The sequence below is a fragment of the Brachyhypopomus gauderio genome, chromosome 5 (assembly GCF_052324685.1).
Source record: "Brachyhypopomus gauderio isolate BG-103 chromosome 5, BGAUD_0.2, whole genome shotgun sequence".
Lineage (NCBI taxonomy): Eukaryota > Metazoa > Chordata > Actinopteri > Gymnotiformes > Hypopomidae > Brachyhypopomus > Brachyhypopomus gauderio.
This window is the reverse complement of record NC_135215.1, coordinates 781946-796119: the sequence shown is the minus strand read 5'-3', so window position 1 is coordinate 796119 and position 14174 is coordinate 781946. Positions and strand designations below refer to the sequence as shown.

The window sequence follows — 14174 nt, the reverse complement described above, 5'->3', positions numbered from 1 at the left end:
GTAAAATATGACGTTAGAGGGGGAAAAGTAACACATAATTGATACACATATATTTACGCATGGCCAGATTTATGGACACTTTTATAAAAGTAGCAGGTTTAAGAGCTTAAGACATAAAATGGCCATAACACAAATAAACAAAACGATACTTTACCCAAACATCGAATTTAATTACATAACGTCAGCAAAAAATTATGAACAAATACAGGACTGCTACAAAAAAGAGACAATACTAGTTTATAAAGTTTTAGCTATTAGAACTTAACGTGCTTCTTTGAGATTAAACAATATGAGATTGGAGAAACATTCAGCATCACCAATATGGTGCAGTGAGATTTCTGATTTTTTCCCACCTAACCCGTTCAGTACCTCTCTATAAGCACTCAAGTAATTCAGGAATTTCTAATTATTATCATTAATCCAGTATATTTATAGAACCTAATTTTTTCAGTATTAAAATAATTGTGATTTTAAACAGTGTACATTGCTACAATTCACAACCGACATATTGTTACAAAAAATTGTTATAAACTATTTCTATAATACCAGAACAAATAATTAATTTAACATCTAAATTAAACTTCTTACATTCAGTATATGCAAGACTAATTAACACAGAATCAACTATAATAATGACAGAAGAAAAACTAAGCACATCCATATGTGTCCATCCACATCCTGTCAAGTTCTCATCTGTGCAAGTGCTACAAAAACATACAGTAGTCATATCCAGTGAAAAAGGCAACATAGCCTAACTTGTAAAAACAAACAACCAAAAAAAAAAACACTTTGAATGAGAACAGCTGTATTCATTGGATCTAAACTACTTCAGCAGTGCATTTCTGGAGTAAAAGTGATGGCTAAAAAATACCTGTGTTAAATTCAGTGTCATGAGGACCCCCCCCCCCCTCCCCACCCCTCCCCCAAAATAAAAAAACAAAATACAGCAACTTAGGGTTCAGGGTGTTCCTCTAAACATTTCACTCCTTTTGTGACAATCCGACCTAAAGTACCAAAGCAACAATAATATAAAACCCCTCCATCTAATGGAGAAAGCACAGAGCGTGTCGGTGTTCCTCTCTAGAATGTGGAGGGAAAATGCTGGAGGAAGACGGCTGGGTGATGCTTCCTGAACTCCTTGAGAAGTTTCCTCCTCTTTCTGTCAGAGAGGTCATTGCTGAGGGTTATGTGTTCAATGAGTTGCTTTAGGCTATCCAAGGTGGTCTTCTCCTGCTGCTCCTCATACTGCTGCAGCGACACCTGCTGACAGAATACGAACACTGCAAGGCGACAAAGAGGGATACGTGTTAGCGTGGGTGTGGGAGGAGAACGCTATCATGCACTATGTAGCCTACGCAAGCATACGTGCTGTATGATCCAGGTCCCTCCCTTGTTGTAAAGTTTGCAGTGTCTTCCTCACTACGTTGATCAGGGACACTGGTGTCTGGTTTCATTGGGTCAAAGCAAAGGAGAAATAACATACCAGGCAACCATACGTTCATTTATATATTAGGACAAGCAATGCAAGCTTAAATTAAAGTACATCTTTGGCAAGCCATGAGTTGTTCGGGATTGAGGGACAGTACCTTGAACAGATGCAAATGGTTGTCCATGAGAAACAGTAATAGTTGCTCACACTGGGCACGGGCCACATTTTTGCTCGGAAGCACAGCCTTTAGAAACATCCTGCTAACCAAAGCCCTGTTCTCTGCCTAATTAAAATATATATATAAAAAAAAAACAGGCATCAACTTTTGCCAGCATCCTTGTTCATTCATATATATATATGTTTATGTGTTTATGTAGGTAATATACACTCACTGGCCACTTTATTAGGTACACCTCTCCAACTGCTCATTAACACAAATGTCGAATCATGGCAGCAACTCAATGCATTTAGACATGGGCAAGACCAACCCGAGCATCAGAATGGGGAAGAAAGGTGATTTAAGTGACTTTAATGTGGCATGATTGTTGGTGCCAGACAGGCTGATCTGGTATTTTAGAAACTGCTGATCTACTGGGATTTTGACACAACTAATGGTGTGGGAGATATTTTCCTAGCATACTTTGGGCCCATTAGTGCCAACTTAGCATCGTATCAACGCCACAACCTGAGTATTGTTGCTGACCATGTCCATCCCTTTATGACCACAGTGTACCCATCTTCTGGTGGCTACTTCCAGCAGGATAACGCGCCATGTCATAACGGCCTAATTATCTCACACTGGTTTCTTGAACACGACAATGAGTTCACTGAAATCGAATGGCCTCCACAGTCACCAGATCTCAGTCCAATAGAGCACCTTTGGGATGTGGTGGAACGGGAGATTCACATCATGGATGTGCAGCCGACAAATCTGCAGCAACTGTGTGATGTTATCATGTCAATATGGACCAGATTCTCTGAGGAATGTTTCCAGTACCTTGTTGAATCTATGTCAGGAAGGACTAAGGCAGTTCTGAAGACAAAAGGGGGTCCAACCCGGTACTAGCAAGATCTACCTAATAAAGTGGACGGTGAGTGTATATAGGTTGTGGGTTGTGGTCGATGCCTGTTTGTGTAGTCTGAAGGCCTTGGCGTCTGCAGCTTCAGCCATGAACGCCAGGAGTCTGCGCAGCTCATCTCTGGATCTCGCATCCAACAGACGCAGGCACAGCTGAGACGCTCTGAGAGCAGGATCAGCCCTACCACTGTCTGACACACGCACAAACATGCACACAAGGGCAGACGCCAATATATAAAAACTGTACAAAGAGTCAAAAACAAAGATGATTCATACAAACTTGTACTATATTGGTATGTTGGACTTTTTTGGCAAATTGGCAGTAATATTTTTGCTATATAAGTGTATCAATATTTAGACAATAGAAATATAATGCCCAAGAACGCACTGAAAGAACACTGATTACTAAATATTTATTTTAATCCACTAAACCACTTTTACCTAAGAGCTTAAGGATGCCTGAATGGATGTCCCTATAACATCCAGCCAGAAGGGGCACTCTCTCCTGACTGCCGTAGTACTTAGCAATGGTGTCAAACAGCAGTCTCTTCTGGACTCCCAGCCTCTCCTCGCCCTCAAGAGCACTCTCCAGCAAGAATTGTTCTTCTATCGCCACTATCAACTGATCGGGGAACAGTTCCAGACAGTCTGCAGCTGCCATCAGCCATGAGTCCAGTCTATACAAATCATCAAAACAAAAAAATCAAAAAAAGAAAAAAGGAACGAGAGCTAACAGTTTAGGAATGCGTTAGGCACCTATGGACACTTACTTTGGCAAGCTGAGGACCCGAGACTCCTCCCGATCCACGCAGGTATTGGAGATGACCAGGCTGTCATGGTTAGGAAGCACGCGGAGGGCCTCGGGTTTTGAGAGCGTGTTCAGAAAGCAGTCCAGCACAGGCAGCTCCACTAGTTGCAACAGCTGCAGAAGTGTTTGGTGTTTCCAAACTTCCTGCACCACTGGCAAAAAACATCAGATATTCACCAATACGTATACATAAACATAAAAGATGTTTCACCAAATATACCAGTGTGGCACTCTAAATCTAAAGTTTTACCTCTACACTGCAGTACACTGCAATTACGTCCTGGAATTGTCTTCATATATATGTAACTGGTCACCATTACACTACAACAGTAAATGTCCAAGAGTAAGTCACAAACATGAAATAGAGTGCCGCACCTGCCCTGACATCACCCGTGCCTACTGGCTAAAGAAACAAAGAGCTCCGCGAACGGTGGCTGACCTGCAGAGCAAGAGTAGCAGTTGTTAACTGCTGTGTACCAAAATGTAGGACAATGTCAGTCATGAAGGACACCAACAGGCTTCAGAACTATAACCTGCCTGTCGACAACATGGAAGCTGTCCTCAGGAGTGGGACTCAGAAAGGGGACTGTTAATAACACCAGAGGCTTAGTGCACCCAACAACTGTCCTGCAGGGTTCCTAGAACAGACAGGCCGACTTCAGCACTGCCGGGATCAACTGTAAGAATGCAGACAACTCAATACCACACATGAATACGTGAATGCCTAGCCCTGTATATAGTCAATAAGACTATAAATGCCTTCATGAGGTAAAAAGCCAGACAGAAGGCAAGGTGCCAATAAATTAAAATCCACTATCCAGGGTGAGACACAAAACATCCACGAAGGCATTCAAGCAATTGCCTCCGAGGATAAGCAGACGAGGGAGTCTCGGAGAGATGGTGGACACCATGGAAGCAAAGGAGGTGAATGACCACCTCCATGTAATGTGCCACCAGCAAAGGTTGCTGATTAACACAAGCTTGCCAACGGTGGGAAAGGCTGGACTCAAGGACGGCACACAGACACTAATCATGAATCATGACAGCACAAGATCGATCATGGCTGCACTGAGCACTTGGTCAATCGAATCAGGGGTGGATCTACACAGATACAAGGTGCTGACTGTGCAAAGGAGCCTGTGTCACAGTGCAGCACCCAGTTACAGGCTGCAAGATACAAGTGGGGGCAAGAACATAGACTGGACCCTGCTCCAAGTCCAAATGGGAGGAACCATGGTGGGAAACAACAGTGCTAAGATCCTGTGGGGACTCCACAACCAGACACTTAAACATTTATTGGCGAAGTAAGAATATATTGTGATAGTGATAAGATGTATAAAACAACATAGTCCTAAATGATAGAAACAGGCAAAGGAAGATATATAAAAATCCAGTGAGAAAAAGAAGAAATTAAGAGAATTTAGACAATTAACAGAAAGGTTGTAGTAAGACATTACTGCATGGATTTTTGCTAGGTTTATACTTGACAGACTACCCCTGCCGTGAGGGCGTATATACCACTAATTACACAATTACGGCACTCAATGTCATGCACGTTGGCCCTGCACGGTGCTGCTTTGCATGGTCATGCACCTCTCGGACTTTGTAACTCAACACTAATTGCAGGCAGGTGCATCATGTCCTTCATTCATTTTAATGTATTTGCACTGCCACCTGCAGTGTCAGACAATACTGCAGTGATGAAAGTGTTAGTATAAACGCACACGTGCTGCCGTCATTTTCGTGCCCGGTCCACGCCGACCTGTGCACATGTACGGCACATGTATAACTCGGACTCAAGAAGGAGGAGTGGTTCCCACATATTCCAACGAATTAAAAAACTTGAAAGAGCAAAATCCTATAAGCAGTGAAAAGTGCTGCATCCTGAAACCTCCACCTTTGGTACCAGACATGAGTGCATGAGGACTATATACAATATGTATTATATGATATTATATATTATTTACATATTCATTTTTATTAATGAATTTATAATTGAAATGCACTAAAGCGTTAATGCTTTTAAGTGATTCCAAATATTTCACCCTTAATCTTAACTGCAGATGAGTTTCAAAAGCTCCTGTCTCACCTTTCTTTGAGAGGTAATTAGCAGATGTGCCCGCATAGTTCAGACCAGATGGTATGGACGGTTGGAGGTTGATGGTCTTCAGTATTCTCTCCACCCTTCTGTCTGAAGATCCAAGTGCCACCGGGTTCGAAATGGTCCTTACTTCATCACACCTTCAATTATACATGCAGTCAGAAAGTCAGAAATGCTACAATTTTCTATTCTACAATACTGTATAATGTTATTGTGCTATTTTCTGACCTGCAGCACTTCTTTGTCTTCCCATTTTTCTTCATATGCGTGACGTTCTCCACCTCTCCGCAACGCCTGGCTGATCCCGGAAGCGCATCTCCATCCAGGAAGCGGTAGAGGCTGCAGCCGGAGTCCTCAAAGGTCATCTCTTTCTCCCACCGAAAGAGCCTCGTGCCCACAGGCTCGAACACTCGTGCGTCCATCAGGGCCTGACAAAGTCTGGTAGCCTTGAGGCGAGACACTTCACTAGCGGAGAAGTAGATGTTCTGCATAAGGTGGCTCAGAACCACGTCAACAGCATCAGAGCCAGTGAAGCAGTCTCTGTGTACGTGTAAGTGACGACGGTGATGCTTGACCTCCACCTGCATCTGTAAGGCCTCGATAATGTTACACCATAGTTGCGTCGCCCTGAATGGTCCTGAAATACCTGAAATAGGGGTAAGGGGAACATACCACATAATTCAGGACACAGTAAGTACCTTATGCCACAGTCAGTGAGAATGCAGGCTAGTAAACGCAATCCATGGAAACTATATATATATATATATATATATATATATATATATATATATATATATATATATATATATATATATATATATATATATAATTGTGTATTTATAGACACTGTACTTACAGACTATGAAATAAGCCATTTCTGGTTGTGTTACTAGCTATGGGGGTGCACTGGTTATTGAAATAGCTACTTGATGAGGTAATCTAGGTTAGTTTTACAGCCCTGAGATCACAGAACTAGCTCAATCTCTGGTGTGCCAACGAGAAGCTAGCAGTCTAGCATGTTAGCTGCGAGTGTGTAATGACTTAGTTATAATGCTAGAATGAGCTAACTCTCGTAAAAATTAAGCTTGTATATTCGAATGCGTTATAACTGGTTAAGAATGTGTATGTACGTTGAAACGGACTACCTTTTGAGTTTCTATTTTCATTAAAACTCCTTGTTTGACTGTTCAGCCTTCTAAATCTCGGAGTCAAATCCACCGCCATCATTACAAACCAGGACGTTGGAGGGTGACGGGGTAACGGGTAAGAGAACTTCACATTCTGGTCTGAGATCAGATGTAGGAAGACAGATAACGGATAAGAGAACTTTACATTCTGGTCTGAGATCAGATGTAGGAAGACAGATAATAAGGCGGCGAAACTGTCAAACGTTTCCTACATCATCCAATCATGGAATTTCTACTGCTTGGTTGGCTAATCGCTGATTGGAGGAAGCTGTCGTTCTCTGCCAATCACACGTTTGGATTCAAGCTCCGCCTAAAAGTGATTTTGCTGCCTAAGGAAGTTTTCTTTTTTGAATCCACATAAATATAAATAGCAATAAAGTTTGGAGTTTTTATTTACTTGTGTTGCGCTTTACGCTTAAAAAGTCAATAGTTATGCTTCGGTTTAGTTTGACTGGTCAGTATCGATACACTTAGTAAAGCTGTACAGTCCTGTAAGACCTTGGTGCAACATACACTCTCAAAAAAAATAGATACCCTTATTGTTCGCGTAATATCTTTGCCACATTTTGACTTGATGAGCCGCACATTTTGCACACACACAGGCACATTTTGACTTGAAGTTTAATAACACCTCGTAGAACTAATAGCTAACTATTCACTATAGCTAAATGAATTTGAAACAAAGTTATATATAAATTATCTAGCCTACATAGTGTCTGTGTGTGTGACATTACCACACTACATGTGAATATACAGAAGAGAACAGCATGAACAGACTACATGTTTAATTAGATTAGTTAGATTCCTGCCCGTCCGTCCTCAAATGAAAAGATAGTTTAACAATACTAGAAAAACAATTAGCTGTTTATTTAAGTAACTAAGCAATGATGGGTATGGGTCAGTTTATGTGGCAACTGAGCCAAAGTTTGATTTGGTGTTCACCAGCAAGCAGCATCCTGTTCATCATAATCTTTCAAAAAAGAGGTCACATAGCACACTGGAGTTCTCTCTATTCAGTACTGTTCTTGGCTGTATACTAAATAAAGAAGTAAGATGTTCTGACTCTAAGGACAAGCATGATATATCTAAGAACATTTTTAATATATCAATCCAGAATTTTCCTGTCTTTTGGCATTTCCATAATGTATGATTTAGATCAGCTGAGATACCCAACAAAAGCACTATGAATTAATAATTTACTCAGCCTACAGTCTGAATTCTCCCATGTTTACAAAACATTTATTAATGATTTATACAGGGAATGCTCTGAATCATGGATAAAAATTTAAATACATATATATTTTTAAATAAATATGCCTACATACTGGTTAAGCAATGTTGCTTACATTTTCAACAACATTAACCAGCTTATTTATTGCATCATGCCTACCATGGTCTCTGCTCTACAAGTTTTCTTATAGGTTTGGACTAGAGGTCGCTGGGGATGAAGTAATTGGGCAGGCAAAGAAGCTTTGTTTACAAACACAAAACGGATCCCTTTGAATGCATTACCAAGAGAACAATCACAGTTGCTCTTTTAAAATACTCCAATTTTGTAACAATCTCAAATAAAAATGTTTTAAATGTAACCCATTTATTCATAAATAGTATTTATGTTTATATATTTATGTTTATAATTCCTATTCATTCTAAAGGCAAGACTTTTATATTGCCTCAAAGATGGCGACGGCTCTGTCGTCACAATCGAAGTTCGCACGAGCCTCTGACGTTGCTCCGAACAACCACGCGACAACTGTAGCTGGGACAAGATGGCGGCTGCGGTTGCGTCTGATGTATGAGGTGCCGCTGGTAGAAAAGCAGGTATGTACAGCGAAGTCAAGTCCAAAAAACCCCGCCAGTCAAAACGTTAATGTGTCCAATATCACCTGTTGTCTGAGAACTATCGAACTACGAGTGTGTATCTTCACCTCGGCCTTCAGCCAAAGCCTCACAAACCAAACTAGGGTAGCTAGCTAAGCTAGGAGTTAAGCGGTGTGATTGATTATTGCAGCAGTAGTTTTACTATTGTGTACTGGGTCCCCCCGTAGAGGCTGAATTATTACTTTACTTTAATTATTATAATTAATATACATTTTAGGATGTTCGTGACCTTATATGTCCTTTTATATCGCCCCCATCAACGCCACACAGTCCGTTTTCACTCAGTGAGCTAGTTTGACTAGTTGAGCACACTCTACAGTTGGTTAGCTTAGCCGGCTAACGTGTGTTAGCCTCAGCTCAAAGTCACAACGTTAGCACGCTGTGCTAACTGTTGACACGTTTAACTAATGCATGATAGCCAAATCTTTGTGAACAGAGTACAAAGACATTGCAATTGATGTGGTATGGTAGTAATATTGCACACGAATCAAGCAATAATACAAAATAAAAGTCCTGTTGTTTCTAGTACTTAATTTTGTGATAATGTGAATAGGCTTTTCAGTTGTTGAATATCTTGGTGAGGTCAGAATATTCAAGGGCCATTCGTTAAATTGTTTTTAAAGACATTGCTTATGCCTTTGTGTTTTTGTGCTCATGCCTAATTTCCTGCATCCTCAGATTAGCCATGCCTTGGGAGGAGGTGGTTGTACCACGGGCTGCCTTCACCATGGTGATGTGAAGTGGGCGTGACTGTAATGGACAGGTGTAAGCACGTAGGCCGCTTGAGGCTCGCGCGGGACCACTCCATCCTGAACCCGCAGAAGTGGCACTGCGTGGACTGTAACACCACCGAGTCCGTGTGGGCATGCCTCAGCTGTTCGCACGTGGCCTGCGGCCGCTACATAGAGGAGCACGCGCTCCGACACTTTCAGGTACAAGTGCGTGCTTTGCGGTGTTGCTCTGCGTCTGCTTGCATCAGAGTAGCTTATTGAAGTTGGGTTGTCCCCTTCTTCTGTTTCCAGGCTATTCTAGTGTTTCCCGACCTTGTGGGCTCTGACTCTGTTTTTGCCTGATCCCATTATTCAGTGTTCTTGGTTATTTGATTTAGGTTTGTGGATAGCTAGGGGGAAGTGTGTGACCACAATAATGTGGACCATCAGATACACAGAAAACTGGACTGGGTAACACCGGACTATTCTTTTTGCTCTGTAACTTAATAATATAAATGTAGTCTTACTTGTTGCTATGCTATCTATGTTTCTCCCCCAATCTGTGAATGGCGGCGCTCTCTTGAATTTCTCACTCATAGGATCAATAAAGTTTATTCAATTCAATCATAATGGACCATTTTCTTAGTTAGACTTGTATTCTTAAAGTTTACGTCTGCCTGGTTCGTAATGGAGCGATGTATTTGTTGATTGCCCAACAGGAGCAGCGCCACCCTCTGGCCATGGAGGTGAATGAGCTGTACGTGTTCTGCTACCTGTGCGACGACTACGTGCTGAACGACAACGCCACCGGCGACCTCAAGCTACTGCGCAGCACCCTGAGTGCCATCAAGAGCCAGCGCTATGAAGTGACCACGCGGAGCGGCCGCACCCTGCGCTCTGCCGCCGCCCTGCTGGACCAGCCGGCTCACGGCAACACGCAGGAGCTGCAGCTGCGGGACGAGGACCGCATGTTCACGGCGCTGTGGCACCGGCGCCGGGCCCTGATCGGACGCGCGTTCCGCGCCTGGTTCGGGCAGACGGAGCGCGGGAGGCGGCGCCTGGAGGAGGAGCGCCGGCAGGAGGAAGAGGAGGAGAGGAAGAGGGAGGCGCGCGAGCGGAGGCGCAAGCTGAAGCGGCAGCACCGCGGCGACCTGGACGGCGTCCCGCCCAGGAAGAGCAACCGCATCCGGAGGCGGAGCCAGAAAGCCGCGGCCGCCGCCTCCCTCGCGGCCGCCGGCGACGCGCCCGCCAGGCGCAAGCCTGCCCAGCCCCCCGCCCCACGGACTTCTAAAACCAGAACGCGTCGGCAGAGGCCCCGCCCTCCAAGTAAGGCCAAGTTGGCGCGGGCCCCGCCTCCTAAAACAGGCGACTCCCCCATCAAGAGGCGTCCCACGGTAACGCCCGGCGTGACGGGCTTGCGAAACCTCGGCAACACGTGCTACATGAACTCCATATTGCAAGTCTTGAGTCACTTGCACGTGTTCAGGGAGTGTTTTTTGAGACTTGATCTGAACCAAGCCCTCGAGCTGCTAGCCTCCGCCGTCAGCCATAAACTAGGGCTCTCCAGTCAACACACCATCCAGCCCAAAGCGTCGGGTGTGGGGTCAGGACTCAGCGGAGGGGCCTCACGTTCCAGGAGTATGGAGCTCATCCAGCCCAAGGAGCCCAGCTCCAAACACATCTCCCTCTGTCACGAATTACACACTTTGTTTCAGGTAGACGACACTTGTGCGATTTCACACATCCCTCAACATTGCACCAACTGTTGCGTTGTTTCTATTTAAAATGTATCTGAAATTAAATGTTATTGTGTAATAATAGCATAATAATAAGCTCTATTTATCCAGCACCCTTTAAAAAAGCAAACGAACCAAAAAGGTTGCAAGGTTTGCAAAAGGATAACAAAATGTTATCACATGTCCTACATCATGTCGTGTAGCCTAAACTCCGTGTGTGTGTGTGTGTGTGTGTGTGTGTGTGTAGGTGATGTGGTCAGGGAAGTGGGCTCTGGTGTCTCCTTTCGCCATGCTTCACTCCGTCTGGCAGCTGATCCCGGCGTTTCGGGGCTACGCGCAGCAGGACGCTCAGGAATTCCTCTGCGAGCTCCTGGACAAAGTCCAGCACGAGCTGGAGCGCACGGGGACGCTGACGCCCGCCACCGTGCCGGCCAATCAGAGGCGGCTCATCAAGCAAGTGCTCAGCGTGGTCAACACCATCTTTCACGGCCAGCTACTGAGCCAGGTGAGGGAGAAGCACCGACGTTACACGCGCAGGCCTAGCCTACGGCACGCGTACGCAAACGTAACCGTGCGTCTAATGACGAACTCCCCCAGGTGAGGTGTTTGGCATGCGATCATCGTTCCAACACGGTGGAGCCGTTCTGGGATCTGTCGTTGGAGTTTCCCGAGCGTTACCACAGCAATAGTAAGGACGCCGCACAGGTTGCGTGTGGATTGACGGAGATGCTGGCCAAGTTTACAGAGACGGAAGCTTTAGAAGGAGCTATTTACGCCTGTGACCACTGCAACAGTGAGTAGCTTCTGTATAATTTCATTCAATCTACGAACTTCCAAATCTGGTGAAAATCTAGAAGCATAAATTGAATGGTTGTAGGTGAACTTTAGGCACTAGCTGAGCTTGCACTGTAGACTAGTACTTTGCTGTAATGTTTAGTAATAACACACTCGAGGGAGGAATGAGGCACGTGCACTTTTAACGTGGGTATGCGCCCTCAGATAAACGACGACGCTTCTTCTCAAAGCAAGTGGTTCTGACCGAAGCTCAGAAACAACTGATGGTCTACAAACTGCCTCATGTTTTGCGACTTCACCTCAAACGCTTCAGGTCTGTCACGCATGAAGCACAAACGGGGACACGGTCTGCAGGACGGTGGACGGTGTGTTCTGATGTATTTTCTTGTGCGGGGGTAGGTGGTCTGGTCGTAACCACAGGGAGAAGATCGGTGTCCACGTTGAGTTCGAACAGGAGCTGAACATGGAGCCGTACTGCTGCAAAGACTCCGCCTCCAACACGTCGGCACGCCCCCAACACTTCCTCTACCAGCTCTCTGCTGTTGTGATGCATCATGGGAAGGGCTTTGGCTCTGGCCATTATACTGCTTTCTGTTACAACACAGAAGGAGGTGGGACATCGTCTCTGTCTTGATCCTTCACATCACTAGTAGACACACATTTAAAAAAACGATTACAAGCAGCTGTTACCCTGTCTCCAGAGGTTCATACAACATACCAGATTAAGCAACAAAATCCTGAAATGTTCAACTGTAAAAAGGCTCAGTTTTAAAAAACCTCCATCTGGGGCGAAATGTTATTCCGTTAACAGCTTGTCGAGACGCTTCCTAAGCAATATTAACATTTGTTGAAGACTATTGGAATAATGTCGATGTTTTGACATATTGTGTAGTGGCTAATTAACATGTAATCCAAAATTTAGACCGGTAATAGTGTGACATTTGGTTGACGGTTATTTTCTAGTCCTTATGATTTTTCTTTCTCTCCCTCTCTCTCAGGATTCTGGGTGCACTGTAATGACTCAAAGCTGAGTGTGTGTGCAGTAGAGGAAGTGTGTAAGGCACAGGCCTATATTCTCTTCTACACCCAGAGAAACTCTCAGGATAAAGGCAAGGCCAGCGACCTCTGACCCCTGCTAAGCAGCCAGTTTGCCACCACAAAGACGTTGTATTGTACATTATGTTAAATATGGTTTTGAGTTAGTCTTCGTGTGCATGTCTGTGTTCTTGTACCCAGCAGCAGTTCTGGAGTTCACACTCTTATGCCTTACACAGATTTCTGGCAGCAGGCACTCTTGCAGTGATTGTGTGTATGCGTACGCAAGAAAGTGATAAGATCTCAGTTTGAGCCGGCGTTATTACAACTTTGTATCTGTGCGTAGGGGAGACCAAACGTGTGCTGAAGGTTTTGGTCCCCACAAGGGTAGGTGCCGAATACCGCCTATAAACCAAAGTGTAGGACGAACCTTTGCCCTCTGCACAAAGGGACATATTGGCCAATAACTGTGATCTCATAGGGTGTGGTGGCTGACAAGATCGCCTATCTCAAAGTGCCCTGCCATTCTTAGACCAGTTTATTAAGGCTGTTCTAGAGTTATCAGCTCCTTTTGAGCACTCGGAACAATTCAAACCATTCAGAACTTCTGCTTCTCTCTTTTTTTATTTTAAAGACTGCTCAGAATGTACTTATATGCTCAATACTTGGGTGAACAAGATTTTTTTTAATTATTTTTTTAAAAAAGTGATTTAGAGAAAGGAAAAAAAAGAAATTTAGTTCTTCACCAGCATTGATGCAAAATGTATGCTGTATGTGTAGTGTCCACCTGTACGTGGGTGTGGGTGAGTGCGGGCGGGCGGGCTCGTGCGCGTAGCCGATTGGTCATCACGTGTCCCCGTTTGTGACCGGCACCGCCTCTGTCCATCCTGTGCTCCCTGTCCCGCCATCTTGTTTCACGCCAGCAGGTATAGGTGTAAAACTATGCAAATTGTTACCTCAATTTATAGAGAAATTTACCTCAATAAAAGGAGAATATTTTTGCATTTTTCTAGAAAAAAATGGCTTTCTCCTGCCAGTTGCAGTGTGTCTTTTGCCTTACTTTTAATATTTTTTCAGCTTTTGTGCAACACAAACCTTCAAAGACAACACTAGATTTACTGCATTTACCCCCTTGATTTACCCCCTTCAATAATAAAAGGAGCTATAGTGCTTCGTTCAGCACTATAAATCCTTGTGCTAAGAGACAAAACAAAATGGGTCTTGGAACAGAATCAAAGGGCAGACGTTCAGTCTGGCCTAGACTAAGCAAGCCTCTGAGACACTCACAGTAAGGAAAGGAAATAAGAGCCAATGATCGATGTTTCCATGTCTGCATCTGCAGATATTTTACATTTATTGCATTGAACATATATAGGGAGGAAATCTTCAAGTGAAAACAGACTGGGCAGCTGTG

General features: G+C 44.1%; 2 protein-coding genes across 2 annotated transcripts; one reads left to right on the top strand and one right to left on the bottom strand.

The window, feature by feature from the left end:
* Positions 1 to 149: 149 nt before the first annotated feature.
* Positions 150 to 7364, bottom strand: depdc4 (DEP domain containing 4). The gene is made up of 9 exons (XM_077004708.1): positions 6562 to 7364; positions 5645 to 6062; positions 5405 to 5556; positions 3278 to 3467; positions 2949 to 3184; positions 2556 to 2698; positions 1587 to 1712; positions 1366 to 1444; positions 150 to 1280 (listed from the first exon to the last, which is right to left on the bottom strand). The coding sequence occupies exons 1-9, from the start codon at positions 6641 to 6643 to the stop codon at positions 1081 to 1083; spliced, it is 1626 nt and encodes a 541-aa protein (XP_076860823.1). The 5' UTR covers positions 6644 to 7364; the 3' UTR covers positions 150 to 1080.
* A 942-nt stretch (positions 7365 to 8306) lies between these two features.
* usp44 (ubiquitin specific peptidase 44) lies at positions 8307 to 13799 on the top strand. The gene is made up of 8 exons (XM_077004705.1): positions 8307 to 8424; positions 9163 to 9416; positions 9914 to 10909; positions 11178 to 11435; positions 11528 to 11723; positions 11930 to 12038; positions 12125 to 12336; positions 12724 to 13799. Exons 2-8 carry the CDS (start codon positions 9240 to 9242, stop codon positions 12852 to 12854), a joined length of 2079 nt encoding a protein of 692 aa, XP_076860820.1. The 5' UTR covers positions 8307 to 8424; positions 9163 to 9239; the 3' UTR covers positions 12855 to 13799.
* Positions 13800 to 14174: the final 375 nt, after the last annotated feature.